At 37.5% G+C, this 19,773-nt stretch overlaps 1 protein-coding gene across 1 annotated transcript in view; it reads left to right on the top strand.

The window, feature by feature from the left end:
• Window positions 1-18,487, top strand: part of LOC140231711 (TATA-binding protein-associated factor 172-like) — a 93,088-nt gene extending 74,601 nt beyond the window's left edge. Inside the window, exons 38-39 of the mRNA XM_072311865.1 lie at window positions 12,295-12,403; window positions 18,072-18,487. Of these exons, the coding sequence (XP_072167966.1) occupies window positions 12,295-12,403; window positions 18,072-18,245 (283 nt within the window). The 3' untranslated portion in view covers window positions 18,246-18,487. The remainder of the gene's footprint in view (window positions 1-12,294; window positions 12,404-18,071) is intronic.
• The last annotated feature ends 1,286 nt before the right edge of the window (window positions 18,488-19,773 follow it).

Here is a 19,773-nt window from a genome sequence, read left to right as displayed (position 1 = left end):
TCTAGATTGTGAGACTAATCTCTTACTTGGAGAAGTTCTCATAAAGTTTCTTATCAGCATTGTTTCTCACCCCTGAAGCTTTCTGGTCAGTTCTTTGTTCTAGTGTGAATCATGGGGGTGCGTTGGCACTCTTTTCATTACACTCTTTCAATACTCTATGTACTACCCTGTGCTGGGTGTGTTCATACTCAAGGAAGGTATATACAATTCTAGTGCTGCATGCGTAACAGCACTGCTTCTGACCCAACGTGTATCAAACTATTTTGGATCACACACTATATACATAGTACATTGCCGATATACATTCTCATAAAACATTAAGTCTCATCTTCTTGACAGATGGATATTATGACATATTATCTTGGTTGAGATGGGACATTCTTGTTTCACCAACTTCTCGAAAACTTAGATGGAGAGTGACATGGAGCTTTCATTCACTCAAGTTTCTTATTACAGAACATAAAATCATTGCATTCTGTTCACAAAAGCATCTCATCCCGTTAAAGCTCTCATTATATTTCTCAAAACATGTTTGGTTCAATAATCATTCTGAGAGAATAACTATAAAAAGTATGAAAAAGGTATTTCTTACCTGAATAGACAAGAGAAGATAAGACACTGTGTCAAGCTTGGATGCGTGGTACAACAGAGTGAAGAACCAAGCCAACATCCAAGCTGGTTGGGCTTTTCTTATCTCTCTTCCAAGAAAGGGGCTGGGCCACTCTCCAAATGGGGAGGGGCAGCATCTCACTTTGAGGGACAAATAGCTATTTACCTTCATGGTCACTTGCCATTAGGACATAGGGGAACAATATAGTAACAACAAAAAAATAGGGGGGGGGGGCAATTCTGTGGGGCTCCACATATATATATATATATATATATATATATATATATATATATATATATATATATATATATATATATATATATATATATATATATATAGTATGTGTATGTGACATGTATATTATTCATATGCTTCCTGTGTGTGATTTGAAAAGTGCCAATCATGGATTTGGAAAAAAAAAATATTGAAGGAAGTTTGTCATATCAGGATGTAGTTGCAGTCACCACAGCCATTGGTAGATTCCCTTTGAGTCATCCTTTTTTTTATTACTACCGCAGATTGGTCGAATGTGAACTGACCTTTTAAGGACAGTATGACATTTTACTCAAACTTGATAGGGTCGATTGTGTCAGATTTATTTTTGTCCTTGAGGCAGTTTTGTTTTCATGTTCTGTGCCATGCAATTTTGATAGTTCAATTAATCATAAGTGAAGGTTCAGTTCACCTTTGGTCTATTTTCCAAGTAATTCAAGTTGTTTAGTACTTCACTCCTAAATGTCATTAATGTAAACCTGTGTGCTCAAACTCTGATCGGGTCAATGAAGCCAGATTGCATTCGTGTTGTTACTTTATTTCTCTTCCTCATCATATGTGAGCGCCCAGCTCAAAACCCACAAAAATTAGGCCAAAATTATTACTTTCTGTTTTTCTGCATAGGCTAGAAGAGAAAGCGCTAAGCTTAAAAGTGGTATGGAACTTGTTAGAATTGGGCCATCCTAACCCATTCAAAACAGGATTAAGATAAGAGAAAGTTAGGAGGTGTAATTTCATACAACAGGGAGAAAAGAGGATTATTTTAAAGATTAGGGTTACTCAGGTGTAGTTTGCAGCAGTATCAATGAAAATGTGTTCTATTTCACAGTGAAAGCAGCAAATCTCCAAAAAACATATATATATATATATATATATATATATATATATATATATATATGGCCCAGAAAAACTGCTAACATCTCAATTTTTGTTCAGTTTTAAGCTGCCAAATTTTGACAGTAGGTAGAGCCAAGATTACTCTTCCAGATAATTTGACAAACTTGGAAAATTTGAGTTAATCAACCCAAATGACATATTTAGGTTCATGTACAGAAAATCCCAATCTGCTACTTTTTGTGGGTTTTGAGCTACATAATGTTATATGTGACCGTGCATCACAAAACAAGCAAAAAGTCGCACACACTGAATTTGCGTGAGGACTGAAAATAGGTGAAATGTGTCAACCTAGCTGATCTTGACTTTTTCATATTTTCTGAAAGAGCAAGTCTTCTACTACATCATGTTAAAATTTGGGATCATAAAATGGTCAGAAAAGTGTGTTTTTTAGCTGTTTATCTTGAACATTTTTGGTAGAATACTGTGATTAGATGTGTCTTTAGAGTCCAATTTTCATTTCTGAGAAACCTTGTACACACTCTTCTCTTTCAACTCTAATAACTTTTGACAGGATGACGCTACTGCTTTGAAATATGGCAGTAATTATGGACAAAGTGTGTTTATAAGGCATGCTCAATTTCAGTTCAATTTGATAATCCCTTCATTGTCGTTACTCGTGTTTTTTGTCCCATTCATCGCACAGGCAGCACGGCTTGGTAAAGATTAAGCGCTTGAATAGACACTGTACTTCAGAGCCTCTTTTCTCAGTTCACACTTTTCCTCAGTGTGTGCTTTCTTTCCAATATTTACATAGGTTAGGAGAATCCATTTGAATTGAGTTATACATCATTTTAAAGCTTAGAGTCTACTCTTTCAGAATTTCCCCTTAACTAAAAATCCATGTCTGGCGACTTTTTGTGTGTTTTGTGCTGCAGGGTCACATATGGCCTTTTGGATTTGAAGGAAGGCACTATGAGCCTGTAACTAGAGTTAGTTTCATCATGGACCTAACGTAGGTCCATGGTTTCATTAGAGTTAGTTTCATCATCAACAACAACTATCTGATGCAAAAGTTGAATTTTGTTCATTTTCTATTCTTGTTCATTTCACTTTGACATCTATTATGCAGCTTTTTTTGACCCCCCCCCCCATTGCCTAGTTCTTTGTATTCACAAAAGTGAAACCTAAAAATCTTCTTTCTTCTCCTGTGGCACACCAAAAGACAATAGATCGTGTGATATTGTTCTCAAAAGTTCCTGCTTTCGAAGTCGTCTGCTGGCTGACAAGGACACGTGTGCTAACCTAGAGCAGAAATTGATGCAGACTGCTGTGTGGCACAAACATGGATACCAAGAAGGATATTGGGTTGTCTCACCCCCCCCCCCTTCCATTTCTTGACCTTTGCCCTTGACCTTTCCCAGCTGTGCTGACAAGGATGGACGTTCCATGGTATTCATCAGCATCTGCCGCATTGTCTTCCAAAGGAACTAAAATGAGACAGCACATGTCACAATCATAGGGGTATCATAAGCATGGTCTATGATAACATGACATTATACTCATATCCTCCCCCCCCCCCCCACATAACTGCTGACTCAAGGAAGAAAGTAGTTGGATTAGTTATGTGTATGTTATTTCATGTTTGTACACAGTATGTACATAATTTTAGAAACATACTTTATGGAATTCATAGGGTATCTTTAGGAGGCTCTTCAGTGTTTGGGTGTTTACAAAAGAACACACATGAGTTACTACACACACTTACAGAGATAGACACAGGCAACAACAACCCAAGTCCACAGACTGAGTATTATGTTTGTAGGGGCTCATACAACCCACCCCCCCCCCCCCAAAAAAAAAGAATACATTTTTGGCTGAGAACCAGAAGGGCGTTATTGCAATTTTGGGGCATATTGAGTTTTCCGTGTCACATCCATCTTGTAGATCTCAGTCTCCTGTTTATTATGGTATCAATTTCAAATATTTTCATTTTCAGTAAAATGTTCAATATCAAAACCACAAGGGTGCTATTTTCCTTGAAATTTTGAACAATGCTTTTGAAACTACCCACTTTTGGTTGAATAAACTTTTTATTTCATGCAAGTGGATTGCTTCGTTTTTATGTACGCTCAAATTTTAGAACGTAATAGTGCCCTTCTGGTTCTCAGCTGACGACATGTTGATAATATTCTGACACTGTTTGGAAGGAAATGGCACCATTCCTCTCTCTCCCCCTCTCTCTCCATCTATCTTTCTCTCTCTCCATCTCTCTTTCTGTCTCTCCTTTTCTTTCCTTCTCTCTCTTTATGATGGTCTGTGGCAGGAAAGGTCTCAGTGGCTATTTCCTGCTACAGGAAATCAACAGTCATGATTTGTCTTGGGAATGACGGAGACGGTCCCAACCAGACGTCTCTTCTCCAATTCCGCAAATCAGAGACCTAGAACCTAATGCCACTGACCGACCGACCGACCGACCTTTTTTGTGTTACGTGTTCCTGACTTGCTTCTGTCACTTCTAAATTGAGGAGAATTTACATACAATTGAGGAAAGCTATTTAAATCAATGCAATGGGAAGAAAAATTGGAGACATTTTAAACTTTATACTTTACCCATAAAGCAATCTGTATTTCAGTTTGTGGGGAATGTATTCAATTCCAGCTGGAATGACTGTGTGAACTAGAAATCTGTAATGGAATGGATTTGACCCTCACAACATAGAGAAGCTAAAATGTCTCTAATCATGAGCACAGTTGACACACTCTATGAGCCTCGCGTATCTACTGCTAAGCTGGAATTATGACACATGAAGTTTTAAAATTGTCGATCACAGCAGGTATTAACCACTTTTACCTCGGAAACCCTGATAGCTCTTATAGAGGATGTGGTCCCAATATTCCTAATCCAGGAAGTTGCACAAAGTTGCAGAAAACTGACGGAAAGTATATTGCAGGTGCATCTTTTACTTTTTAAAAAAAAAAAAAAATCATTCTTGTAATTGAACAATACATTACGAAACATCCTACTTAGAAAAAAAAAAGAGACGATTGCACTATTATCTAAACATATGAGGGCTGTAGTCAGGATTCAAGACTCTTCCTATCATTGTTTCGATATCATTCCCTTCAGGGTTTTGGCTAATAGCCCTGGTAGGATGGCATCTCAACTTGGAAAATGAGAAAGGTGCTGTGTCTTGCGGATACCTGGAAATCAGTGTGTGCCCTTAAAGGGAAGGTAAACCCAAAGAACAATGTGGATTGAGTGAAAGCAGCAACATTAGTAGAACACATCAGTGAAAGTTTGAGGAAAATCGGACAATCAATGCAAAAGTTATGAATTTTTAAAGTTTTGGTGTTGGAACCGCTGGAGGAGGAGACTACTAGAGGATATGACGTATGAGTGGACAACAATACAAAGAAAATATAAAGGAAATTCAACAAAAATTCACTTTTCTAGAATTATGAAAGAGCAATGGACCAACCGCTTTCAGAAAGCAGGGGGAATAATTGCTACCCTTAACATATGTCAACATCAAGCTGATGGAATTTGTAATTTTCATGAAAAATGGATTTTTGCAGAATTTTCTTTATATTTTCTTGGTATTGTTGTCCACTCATACGTCATAACCTCTAGTAGTCTCCTCATCCAGCGGTTCCAACATCAAAACTTTAAAAATGCATAACTTTTGCATCGATTGTCCGATTTTCTTCAAACTTTCACTGATGTGTTCTACTAATGTTGTTGCTTTCACTCAATCCACATTGCTCTTGGGGTTTATCTTCCCTTTAATTGTCAGTATTTTCCTTTCTATTGTCAAGTTTTTTGTTTTTGTGAAGTTTCTTTTTTTTTTATTGGTGAGGAATTTCAAAAACAAACATGAACAGCAACTTTGTTTTCATCTCCTATTTTCTTTTTCATGGCTGGTCCCAGAAGCATTTACCCAGCGACAAAAGAAAAGAAAAAATCAACAACATTCAAAGCCTTCAGATGTAAGGAAGACTGCACTGTTTATAAATATCCTCATCACTTGCCTGTCCCTATATACTATCTAGACAAGACAAATTACTTTCCAACAAAGTCTAGAGATTTTTTTTTTTTTGTTCTTTTTGGTTCTTTATGTTTTTCTAATCAGTTTTTGGCAGCATCCCAGCAGTGAAATTGCACTCGCTTAGTTCAGAGCTAGACCTTCATACCTATTCTTTTTCTATCATTGCCCTACAGAATCACAAGGGTATAGTTTGTTGACCTCTAAAAGAACTTACTTCAGTTTAATGTGACATTCGTAAACATGTATGTTTTTGCTTGATACGTGCATGCCAGGTTCCTATGCACGAGGACAAGTTTGAACTTTAAAGGATGAGAAAGCTGTGAGCCCATTTTTGAGGAACCAAACTTTTGTCAGGCCGGATTGAACGGTCCCCCCACCTCCCTCCTCCTTTCCCACCCCATTATACAGTATGTCCAAAAAAAGAAAAAAATACAATTTGATTTTTGTGTTGATAACTTTCAATATGATTAAACTGTCTGACTGCTATTTCAGGGTCTAAAGATATAATATCTTACCTATATTTTGCAAAAAAAAAAACAAAAACCATTCAATTTGATTGAAGTAGTCACAGAGAAATGTGAATCGTTGTGAAGCATGTCATGGATGTGATTCTTCCAAGTTTAGCACTTGGATGCTTTTGTGTGTGAACACAATAGACAGAACTTGGAGGGAAGGGATTCCTGACATGCTCTACAAAATTCATCATTTCTCTTTGACCACTGAAGCAAATTGAATGGGGTTTTCTGTAAGATGTGGGCAACGAGTTGTAGTTTCGTATTCTGAAATTGTATTTGGATTGATTCACTGTTTTTAAAGTTATCATTGCGGTGGGTCCCGTTGTAATTTTTGGGGGGGACATACGGTACTTGTATGTGGAGTTTGTAGAGGGACCTGTCTCCGGTCTCACACTCCAGCTGAACTTGGGCTGTGATTGCCCTCCCAGCCTTCCGTCCTGTGCAGACAATTTGATAACAGCCAGGTCGCCATGGCAACCTAACCTAGTGAGAGTGGGTCCTGGATTTCTGCAGAGCCCCCCAGTATTGACAGTACTTTCTGGAGATTGGCCAAGCAAGCCTGCAAGTTCACGTGGTTGAGTGCTTGTCTCACTGCTGTATGTGTATGTTTTGGAGGGGGGGGGGGGAGGGAGGAGGAACCCCAACCAAAACAAAACTTTGCACACTCAAAGCCCACTTCAGGGTGTGGAAGTGGAATTCTACTGAATTGAATTGTTCTTAATGCAGATTCGTGTACAGCACTGCAAGTATGTCATTGAATTATCTGAACTATGTCTTGCAAAATGTGAGTATAAAAGAAAGGTTTATCTAAACTGAAACTCTGCTGAGAACACATCAGCACACACATACAATCTTGAGCTCTCTCTCTCACCGAGAACAAGTCAATGGAAACCACCTTGTAATTCCATTGCCAACATCGCTTTTGCCATTTGTACTTGCAGCCCACAAATTATCACACCTGCTAATGAAACTATTCCCAGTTTGCAGGTATCAAACAAGATATACATGCCTTCTTCATAACTTGTACGTAATTCAAAGCATGTTGGGACATTTTGTGTTTGTGTGTATGCATGTTTGAATTGTTTCACAAGGCTATAATGCATGTCCTTCAGTGGCAGTCATCATTGAAAAGGATTCATAGTATTTGTAGTAAAGTCTTCCTTTAATAGGTATTTGATAGTATTGATTTGCTATAAATCTGAAAAGTAAATTGTCGTGAATGAGGCAAAAGACATATTTCTTTACTTGCCTATTGATACTTTGAGGTTTTTGTTTTTCAGAAGAGAGAGAACTTCTAGATTCAATTTCATATTGCTAATTTCATGAACACCAGCTAATTGTGATATGATGTAGGAAATGGATGGAAATTCTAGTTTACAATATTTTTCCTATTTCATTGTCCCTGCCGAACGAGTTCGAGCAGGGGACTATGAAACGGGCTCCGTACGTGTGTGTGTCCGTGTGTCCGTCCGTCCGTGTGTCCGTCCATGTGTGCGTCCGTGTGTGATCAAAATCTTCAATTTGCTACTTCTCTGTCATTTATGAGCCAATTTTGATTCTGTTTGCTTTATATGATAGCACTACATGGGAGCTTTGAAACTTCTTCACAGAATTTCAGCCGTGACCTTTGACCTTGACCTTTGACCTATATTGTACATTTTGCTACAAAATGCTACTCCTTCGCCATTTCTAACCCGATTTCGATTCCGTTTGCTTTATATGATGGCACTAGGTGAGGGCTTCAAAACTTCTACACAGAATTGTGACCTTTGACTTCTTTGACCTTTGACCTTGATTTGTTGACCTGTATTGTACATTTTGCTACAAAATGCTACTCCTTCGCCATTTCTAACCCGATTTCGATTCCGTTTGCTTTATGTGACGGCACTAGGTGAGGGCTTCAACACTTCTACACAGAACTTTGACCTTTGACCTTGATTTTTTGACCTATATTGTACATTTTGCTACAAAATGCTACTCCTTCGCCATTTCTAACCGGATTTCGATTCCGTTTGCTTTAAGTGATGGCACTAGGTGAGGGCTTCAACACTCCTACACAGAATTTTGACCTTTGACCTTGATTTGTTGACCTGTATTGTACATTTTGCTACAAAATGCTACTCCTTTGCCATTTCTAACCCGATTTCGATTCCGTTTGCTTTATGTGACGGCACTAGGTGAGGGCTTCAACACCTCTGCACAGAATTTTGACCTTTGACTTCTTTGACCTTTGACCTTGATTTTTTGACCCGTATCGTACACTTTGCTACAAAATACTACTCCTTCGCCATTTCTAACCCGATTTCGATTCCGTTTGCTTTATGTGATGGCACTAGGTGAGGGCTTCAACACTTCTACACAGAATTTTGACCTTTGACTTCTTTGACCTTGATTTTTTGGCCTGTATTGTACACTTTGCTACAAAATGCTACTCCTTCGCCATTTCTTACCCGATTTCAATTCTGTTTGATTTATGTGATGGCACTAGGTGAGGGCTTCAAAACTTCTACACAGAATTTTGACCTTTGACCTTTGACCTTAATTTTTGACCTACATTTTGTTGTACATTTTGCTACAAAATGCTACTCCTTCGCCATTTCTAACCCGATTTCGATTCCGTTTGCTTTATGTGATGGCACTAGGTGAGCGCTTCAAAACTTCTACACAGAATTTTGACCTTGACTTCTTTGACCTTTGACCTTGATTTTTTACCTCTATTGTACATTTTGCTACAAAATGCTACTTCCGGCGGGGACATACGCACCGCGTAATTTCTACTTTTCCTTGTTGAATTTGAAGCTGGCAGGAATTCGCTACTAAATAGGCACTCTTGGAATTACATGGTCTTTCACATATGCACTATGAAAAAAAGAAGATATGAAGAAAATTCCATGTAATTTTCACTTTCCGAGTATGATGAAAGAGCACTAGACTTACCTCTTTCAGATAGCAGGGGGAATAATATTTATCACCCTTGACGTATGCCAGTAACAAGGCCAGGGAATGTGTACTTTTCATGTGAAATGATATCTTGTGGAATTTTCTTTATATTTTCTAGATATCGTAGTACATAGTATATTGATGTCATGATGTGTAGTAGTCTTCTGATCCAGTGGCCTTGTCACCAAAATTTCAAGAATTTAAACATTTGAACAGATTGTCCAATTTTCCTCAAACTTTCACTGATGTACACATTCTACTAATATTCCTGCATTCACTCAATCCACATGTTTGGATATCATTCCCCTTTAAAGGGATGGTACAGTATTGGTGGAGATGAAAATTGGGCTTTTAACTTTTTGTGAGATACCAAGAAAACACTTATAAATGAAAAAGTACAGAGCATACCATTTTAAGAGGAATTCAAAGTTTATTTGATGAAAATCAGGTTTGTAATGATTGAAACATCCGAAAACAAAGTAAAACAGAGCAATCGTAATAAAAGGTGGGTCCCACACTTTATTAGAATTGCTCTGTTTTGGATATCTCAGCCATTTCAAAACCACTTTTCATCAAATAAATGTTGAATTCCTCATGGAATTACATGCTCTTTCATATTTCATAAGAGGTTTCTCATTATCTCACCAAAAGATGTTAGAAACCTGAAATCAGGTCTCAATCGAAACTATCCGATCCCTTTAACTATCCATCTCATTTTCCTCTCTACTTTTCTTTCTCTCTCTCTCTCTCTCTATACACACACACACACACACACACACACACAGAGACATGCACATACATATTTATATTTCTTCTACATATCTTGCTGTCAATATGTCTAGGATGTTTCTCTCTTTTTTCTTTTTTTTTCCATTGCTCTATCTGTCTCACTGTGTACCAGCAGTCTTAGCGCTGTCTTGGATTCTGTCCAGGAACTCTGCACCAGTCTGGGAAAGGTCTGCAGACAGTTTGGATTATGACACATGCATGCTGCAGTTATTAAATCCCAGAGTCAGACATTGTATTTCCCTCCTGGACTCTAGATGCCTCTCATTGGGTAGCTTTTAACAAGATGGAGGGAGATCTCTGAGAGGTTACAGCCCTTCTGGACTCTTCTCTGCCTCTCATTAGGTAGCTTTTAACAGAATGGAGGGAAATCTCTGAGACATTACAGCCCTTTTTACCTCGACACTCCCATTTTTCTGAGAACTAGTGTGTGGTTGAAGGGTCATTTGGCACTGGAGCAGTCTTTGATTAAATGGGTGTCACACTCAATTTATATTTTGGCATTCATGGCATACAAAAGGATAAAACTCAAACAGCTAGTGAACTCTTTCAGGACACATTGAGCGAAACAGACCAGCCATCATATACTGTACACCTGACTTGATATTTTCATCCAGTCTGACAGTTAACATTATCAACACAGACAGTTGTTGTCCAGGGAAAATTGATACTTTGACATGTCATTCATATAGGTGTTTTTATGAGTGTGTTTGTTTGTTTGTCTGTTTGTTTGTTGGTTGTTTTTTCTTTGTCAAGAAAAGCGCGATATCACTCATTCAACCTAAGTTTACATCCTGTCAATTTTTGATAGGTTTTTAGACCTTAAATAATTAAATCTTACAGAATGTCTTTGTTTTTCATGGGTCAAATATAGTTGACATTCTGTCATATTCCAGTGAATTGTCTTTACCCTCCCATTTCATTCCAAAGAACAGATTGTTGTTTGTCTATCAAAACTTCTCATTAAGTGTGCTAGATTCACTGAATGTAGATAATGAATTTGGGTTTTTCTTTTATTTTTATTTATCTATTTATTTATTTTTATTATTATTTTTTTTTTTTGGGGGGGGGGGGGAGAGGGATCACAAAGTCTCGGTAAGATTAATCTTCATCATCTGTAAACATTGAAGATTGTGAATATTTGGTCTAGATGAGCACTTTAGAAGTAACATTTACCATGCGAATATAGACCAAAGCTGTAGAAAGATAGTTTGATCTGAAGCAATCACTTTCTTGTGGAAAATGGAAGGGTTTCTGAAAAAGAAGAATCAGGATATTAATGGTCATTACACATCGACAAAAATCAGGAATATTCATATTTATTACCAAATGTGATTTACTGTCAAGAACTGAATTGGGACAACCAAAACCAATTTGTCACCGAGAATTTTATGTTTATATACATACATGATACCTATGGCCCAGCTTTAGGGAGACATCATATGCTCATAATTACTTTGCTCTGGATATACATGACCTTGGGGAGACAAATTGTGTCTCCTTAACATTTTCAAACTGTATTTAGTCCCATTCAATCGCATGCTTTACTGCCGACATCGCTTATCTACGCAATGTCTCTCTAAAACTGGATCCAGAGTTATATACATATATTATTATGTATTATGTATATATTGATTTTTTAATACTGATACTTTGCTCCCTCAACCTCAGCAATAAAGTTCTGTTTGATTGTTTTTGAAAGTTGAAAGGTACACAGCGATGGTATTATTCCTTTATATAAAATTTGCTGTTACGTACAGTGCCAGCAGAAGTTTGGCAACTGTGCACACTATGTTTTCCCAGTGAACTTGATCAAATGTTGACTACTGTGTGGAACTAGTTCTGTTCATAAACTTTGCATGGTATCATATGAGACTTTATGTACTTTATTATTGTTATTTCTTCTTCTTCTTAAGTAGAAGTTTTATGTTATGCATTTATACCCAAGGTTCAGATTTGATAAATTCTTTGACTGATTTTATACTGTATGATTGAAAATTTGCATGTTTTTAAAACACTGCTCCTCTTGCTTCCAGAATTATTTTTTAATGAATGCAAAATATACTTTTATATATATTATATCCATATCTAAAATTTGTAGAGTCTTATTGACATAACTGAATGGCTAGATGTGAAAGCCATTGTTCTGTTTTGACAGAAAATAAATACTCCCACTGTTTCTGTATATATTGATAGACTGTATATGGTTAGTAATTTGTGTCTCTCTTTTTAAATTAATGCAGTGCTTAAAGTGGTATTTGTCATATCTTGTGGTTATGCATGACAGGTTACAGAAGTTCAAGCTGAACATTGCCAACACTGTGATTACTCAGGACAACTCCAGCCTGCAGTCCATGGGAACAGATCAACTCCTGGATCTCTTCAACCTAGACACGGCAAGTAGTCTTTTGTGCATTATCTATTATGTAATATATAGAAATATATGAATATATGAATATATAAATATACATATATAAATCTATATATCTATAAATATAGATATATATGTGCATATATGTTTGAATTGCATTTTTAATCTTAGGCCTTCTATCCTTTTTTTTTTTTCACTGATTTGCGCACACACTGGAGTGTTTTCTTTGCCAGTCAGCACTGATATTTTGAAACTAATAGTTAATAGAAGAAGATCACCTTATCTCCTCAAATACCTATTGTGCCACCATAGCCTTCCAGCTGAACTGAGGTGCATCACTTTGTACTTCTTAATGGGCCTGCTGATTTACCACTGGATCATGTTTGAATGGGTTTACTGAATGCTTGTGAAATAAAGCTTGTCAAGTTTAGCTAAGTGCCTGGGCACATGAAGGTTAACTAGTACTATTTCCGGACTAGCCCCCAGTTTGGATGACATTGTACATTTTACGCATCAATTTACAGTGCAAATGGTCACTCAAGAAATCTGCCTTTTGTGATTGGCTGATGCACTGAAATTCAAATGATGTCATTCCGTCCGTTGTGATACCTACTGCCACATGTAGATATGGTAGCTCTATGATGCAACTGTTAACTTTGTGGACTTCATTAGTTTGCTTAACATCAATTTGTCTTTTACATAAAAGGTACTTTTCTCAGCTGTCATTCTTGTCCATTCTTTTTCTTTCATAAAGGAAAATTTCTTGTAACAGGGGACTGTCGTAGTCAAAAGATGGCATCCTTACAAAATCATAACATGTACTTCTAATAGTGCTTTACAGGATTGTTTGATAGAGGACCAGTGTACAGTATCAATAATGATGTATTTTGTTATCAGAATATGGAGCACAAAAAAAAAAAAAATTTATTTTGCTTGCCATCAGAGCTGAATTCTAGTGTTTTGTACTGTTAAGTGTCTGATGAATATGTACACCTTTTCATTAGACACATCTTCTTCATTGTAAACTTCAGTAGCATTGAGTGCATTTTGTTTTTGTGAGCCTTTGTGCCATTATCAATATGTCGTCTTCGTTGCCATTGTTATATTGGTTCCAAACTCTTGATTAAGATGAATTTGCACTTACCAGCTGTTAGGAGGGAAAATGAAGTATACACAAAAAACAAAAGTGCCATTGTCATTACACTGCTGTGGAGGAAAGTCCCAAATCATAATACAGGAGTTATCATCGCAAAATAATATGCCTAACCAAAGTCATCTACTGTGTCTAACCATGGAGGTAGAAAACTACCTCCATGGTCTAACCAAAGTCACCTACAGTGTGTAATATTGTAGATGGCCCTACGACATCAAATCACTTGACAGTATATCGCATGGGTTAGTCTTTTTGTAACAGAATGTGCCTTCCCTGTCCTCATGTAAGAATATTCACCAGGCAAATTATAAACTCTTTGTCCATGTTAAAAATGTAAACACAGCACACCACACCTCCTATCCTGCATATTTTTCATGAAACCAGCTTGAAGGAAAAAAAACTTCTGCCAAAGAGTCTAGCTTTACACCAAGTGAGCACGAGTGCAACAAGGTTCCACCGATTAAATTTTGGCATTTATTCACACGCAAGAGATCCTATTTTGCATGTGTTGCCCCATATTTGCACCACCTCAAGGGACATAAAAATCTAGGCTGTAGTCATGTGACTGTGTATTACATCAGCACGTTTAATGTGCTAGTGATAAAACTCCAAAAGTTCATTACCAACCCGTATTTGTACAAATTTGTTTAATTGCATTCAAAGAAAAATCCTAACGATCTCAAGACTACGTAACCTACCATCAAGATATTTGTGCAGAGTGCATAAAATTGTCTGATCATTCATAAGAAGAGGTATACTTGCATGTTACTGTCACAAGTATTTGATAATCTGGTGTTGAAAACAAAAACAAGTATAAAGAGTTATGTGACATTTATGTATTTTATTTGTTGTTTGTGTCTGTTGAAGGAATTCTATATGTCAAAGTCAAATAGCAGTCAATGGTATGGAGGGGTATGACAAGAAGGAGCTTACTAGTTTAAAGGAAACCCAAACCCAAAGAGCAGTGTGGATTGAGCGAAAGCAGCAACATTAGTAAAACACATCAGTGAAAGTTTGAGGAAAATCAGACAATCGATGCAAAAATTATGAATTTTTAAAGTTTTGGTGTTGGAACCACTGGATGAGGAGACTGCTAGAATAATATAATAATATAAAGAAAATATTCAATTCAATTCAATTCATACATTTATTCAGTTATGAAAATTGTTTGGATATAAAATGTTTACAAAATATAGCAGGTACAGTTCAGAGAAAGCCAGAGGCTTGGTCAAAAAGAATGTACCCTTGAATAGGGTACATTCTTGGATGTACCCTATGGTACCTTTGAATAGGGTACAATATAAAGGGAATTCCACAAAATTCATTTTTGCATGAAAATTACACATTCCATCAACTTGATACTGACATATGTTAAGGGTAGGAAGTATTCCCCCTGCTTTCTGAAAGCAGTTAGTCAAGTGCTCTCTCATAATGCTAGAAAAGTTGATTTTTGTGGATTTCATTTTTAATTTTCTTTATATTGTTGTCCACACATGATGCCATAACCTCTAGTAGTCTCCTCATCCAGTGGTTCCAACACCAAAACTTAAAAAATTCATAACTTTTGCATCAATGGTCCGATTTTCCTAAAACTTTCACTGATGTGGTGTTCTGGTAGTGTTGCTGCTTTCACTCAATCCACATTGCTCTGTGGGTTTAGGTATTCTTTGATATCAGTTGTTTGTGATGTAGTGTGCCAACATTCACAAGGCTTGCGTGTTGTGCTCATCATGAACAAACTCGCACAAACTCTCCCTCCTATTATTCTATTATTCATTGAATGAAACCTGTCATATTTCTATGAGCGCATATCCTTTAGCACATGTATCTTTCTTCTTTGAGATAACAGTTTTATTGTGTTTCTATTCCACCCATCCCTATTTTGCTCTACAGACAGCCCTATCAAAAATCATCTACATTTGTGTTGTACACATACATTCTGGTATATGTCTCTGTTGAGATTTTATCCTATGAAGAGTTAAAAGATTAATATGAATAGCTTGTGCCGTGAGTCAAATATTGAAAGTGACAGTCATAAAATTGGCGAATGCCAGAGTCAGGATGATGCTGGAAACCAGTATAAACTTGCAAAACTCTGAAGTGCACTGTTTTATAAATTTTTCCCTTGCAATTCTGGTGGTAAGAAATACAAATCTTTCATAGTTCATGATCAGAAACATATATATCAAGACATTGAGATTTTAAATGTTGTCCTTGATTTTAGTGCACTTGCTTTGTCACTTAATAGCGTGAGAGATCATGTGAGTGATTATTTTTTTCTTTTCGCTATGCTTGCACTTTCCAGAGATTTATGTCCGTATCATGATTATGGTGTGTGTTTTCAATTACTGAACATCATAGATTAGCCATGAGAAAATATTACAGAGCTCTTGTTTCGTTGACTAATATGAATTATCTGCAGAGATGCACACAGCTAGGACTACATTTGGATAGGTATCACAATGCAGTTAAATAATGGAACCATGCTAAAACGGCTATCTTCTATGTGACACAACATCTGCTAGTGATATCCAGTTGAAGTTATACTCCAAAAATGTCTTAATTCTGAAGTGTTGTTTGAATTATATTAAAGAATGGTGGGATTTTGATGTGGCATTGTTGTTGGTAATATTTTGTCAATCTTTTACAGTTGTTGGCATAACAACTGAATCAGTGGAAATGTAACATACAATGTAATGAGGGTAGAAACAGTCACAGTAACTACCTGTGGTCACCACAAGGCTTATGAAGAGTAATATTATGTACCATTTCAGTTCAGTGCAATTCAAGTAATGCATTTAAATGCAGGCAATGAACTTCTTACTCTTCAGTCAAGGCGATAGTTTACTGGCTTGGCTTTAGGCAGGAATGGCATTTTTCCCTGCTTTCTTGGCATGGTCGTACAGAGTATTAAAATTCATAGTCAATTGCAATGTTAAGCCAAGGTCAGGTAGTGTACACAATAAACATTTAAGGGCAATGACATATAAGTGCATTCTAGGACACCTGTACATTGACATTCTAAATCAAGGATATCATGTAGAGCATGCCAGGCATGTTTCAAAAAAAAAAAAAACTGAATGTCATTGCAGGGTCATGGGGACAATGTTCTGATTGAAACAATTACAGAAGAACAAGGGCATGGATGTTATACCTGTAGATTTTCTGCACTTTTTATGCTTTGCTGCCCTATAGTCAATGAACTGGAGCAGGCACATAAATGTACAACTGTATGTAATGTCTGTGCCACTCAGTGCTTTACAATATGTGACCGTGCATCACAAAACAAACAAAAAGTTGTACACACTGATTTTGTGTGAGGACTGAAAATAGGTGAAATGGGTCAACCTAGCCGATTTTGACTTTTTCATATTTTCTGAAAGAGCAAGTCTTCTTCTACATTAAGCTAAAAGTTGGGATCATAAAACGGGAAGTAAAGTGTGTTTTTTAGCAGTTTAAATCTGAAACATTTTTTGGTAGAATAGTGTGATTAGGTGTGTCTTTAGAGTCCCGGTTTTATTTCTTAAAAGCCTTGTACGCACTCTTCACTTTCAACTCTAATAACTTTTGAAAGGATGATGCTACTGCTTTGAAAGTTGGCATTAATTATGGACAGAATGTGTTAATAAGGCATGCTCAATTTCAGTTTGATCTGATAATCCCATCATTGTTGTTACTCCGGTGGTTTACATCCTGTTTTTGTTCCATTCATCTCACAGCCAGTACGACTTGGTAAAGATTAAGCGCTTGAATAGACACTGTAATTCAGAGCCTCCTTTCTCAGTTCACACCTTTCCTGAGTATGTGCTTTCTTTCCAATATTTAGATAGGTTAGGAGCGTCCATTTGATTTGAGTTAAATACATCATTTTAAAGCTGTGCTCTACCTAAATTTTCATGTCTGGCGACTTTTTGTTTGTTTTTATGATGCACGGTCACATATGATTAACTCTTTATGTGCTATGTTCGCACGTCCGACTCATGATGGCGTGCCAACTTCGCATATTCTGCTCAAACGCACAAACCCGCCCAAACTGATGGCCAAATGGCGCAGTACAATGAAAGTACTTCTCATGCTCCCGTTTGTCTCACATAAAGTTTACATTTTGTGTGGTGATTGACTAACAAGCGTAGTTGCTTACTGGATTTGTGTGTAAATTCTAAGTTTCTGTCACTGTTTAGTGTGCAAAAGTCATGCCTTTACAGTAATTTAGCTACTAGTCACTTGAAAGAAAAATAATTATAGATTTGTCATACGATTTATATCAAAGCAAAGCTTGGAGTTTTCTCTCCAACTTTACACACTATATGTCCAGCTTCATATAAATCTACAGAAGTAGCAAAGATTTGAAAAACAGTAGGTTTTCTCAAAGCATGACAATGTTGGTGTCTCGGAATAGTATGGCACACAGGAGGTTTTTACCATGGCACATAAAGAGTTTACCTCCAATATCTTTCAACACAAATATTTTCATGTGACGCCTTTTACTCTCTCCTATTGAGTCCTAATTTTGCCCATGTGCTTGTCCATGTTTCTACAGAGTGGACCGACGGGGCCAGGAGATGCCATGGTTGATGGTAATGGTGGCAAAGCCAAGGAGGGACAGCAGTCCATGAACACCATTCTCGCCAACCTTGGTGACCTGTGGGATGAAAGCCAGTACGAAACAGAGTACAATATGGCAGACTTCATGCAAAGCCTGACATCAAAGTGAGGGGATGACTGAAGAGGCGAAGTACTGTGGGATGAAAGGCAGTATGAAACAAGAATACAATACAGAGGACTTCTTGCAGAGACTGACATCAAAGTGAAGGGATGGGACTGAAGAGGCCAAGTACTGTGAGATGAAAGGCAGTATAAAACAGAGTACATTAGGGCGGGACTTCTTGCAGAGCGTGACATCAAAAGTGAAGAGATGGGACTGAAGAAACCCAAGTACTGTGGGATGAAATGCAGTATGAAGCAGAATACGGTACGGCGGGCTTCTTGCAGAGCCTGACGTCAAAGTGAAGGGATGGGACTGTAGAGGCCAAGAACTACCTGTTAGTATGTTTGTGTGAGTGTGTGTGTGTGGATTGGGTAAACTTCGAGTGCGAGATGAGCTCACAAAATGTAGTGATGTGGAACTGAGTGCGTTCACTGTACATTTGAAAGGCAAATGCAGACCACCATCCCAAAATGGGAGTCTCATGATCATATGATATCTGAATGTATGGTAAATGAGACATGCTAATTCTTCAAATGTTCGTGCATACCTTCAGAATGATGGAATCGCGTCAAGCTGTCATAATCACAGTAAGTAGGGCTTTCCTGCACAAACAAACAAAAATCCAACAATCACCGCATGCTCCTTACAACCCGCTTCTCACTTTGTTAGTTTTAGTCAGGAAAACGAAAGCGAAACTACCAGAACTGCGTAAATAGATTCTCAAGGGCAATATGGAATCTGCTGAGGTCATAAAATCGGGAACACTTGGGAGTCCTGAGATAATAGGAGGAACTGTCTTCTACTTATCTTGTTGTTTCCTCTTTCCTTGATCTTGACACCGCTTGTTCTAATAACCTCACCAAAAGAGAGTGATGCGCATCTGTCATCTTCCCTGCCGCCCACTTCATATTTATCTAGAGCGATGAGCCATTTCTGCCTACTTGGAATGGAACGCGGAAGTGTGTCTGAAAGCCAGACGCACAGCCTCTTGAAGAATGAATCTCTTCTTACATCATCACCTATTCCCGGTATGAGATGCTTGAATTGAAAAGTGCTGAACGAAATAGAGAGCCGTGACCTCTTACCCAGTGGGTTGATGCAGAGTCATTACAAAATGTGTCCTCTTTACATATTATCTACCCCCAGTTTGTCTTGATACAGGCATAATACAGGTTGCTCAATATTTTTCAATTGGTAATTAATGCCTGAACTGGTTAGGACATGCACCAAAGTAATGATCCAGTGGCATACTTAGTGAAACCCTGCAGTCATTGTAATCAAGTGGCAATGATTCCAGTTTCTATGGCAACAGTCTAGAAAAACAAATAATCAATCAGTCCTAGAGCGTGTCTCTTGGTGTTGTGGTAGTTGCTATTATCTTTATATGTGTTACTAGGTTCCCAGGTGGGAGGAGAAAGAAAAGCAAAGAAGAGGAAGACACAAAACTACATGGTGTGGGACTGAAGAAGAGGAGATGTGGGCCATGAATCAGGGTCGAGGAAGTGTTAAGGGGATAGCCCAAGATCTCCTTGAG

The sequence above is a fragment of the Diadema setosum genome, chromosome 8, assembly GCF_964275005.1.
Source record: "Diadema setosum chromosome 8, eeDiaSeto1, whole genome shotgun sequence".
In the NCBI taxonomy this organism is placed as follows: domain Eukaryota; kingdom Metazoa; phylum Echinodermata; class Echinoidea; order Diadematoida; family Diadematidae; genus Diadema; species Diadema setosum.
This window is presented reverse-complemented; position numbering and strand designations above follow the sequence as displayed.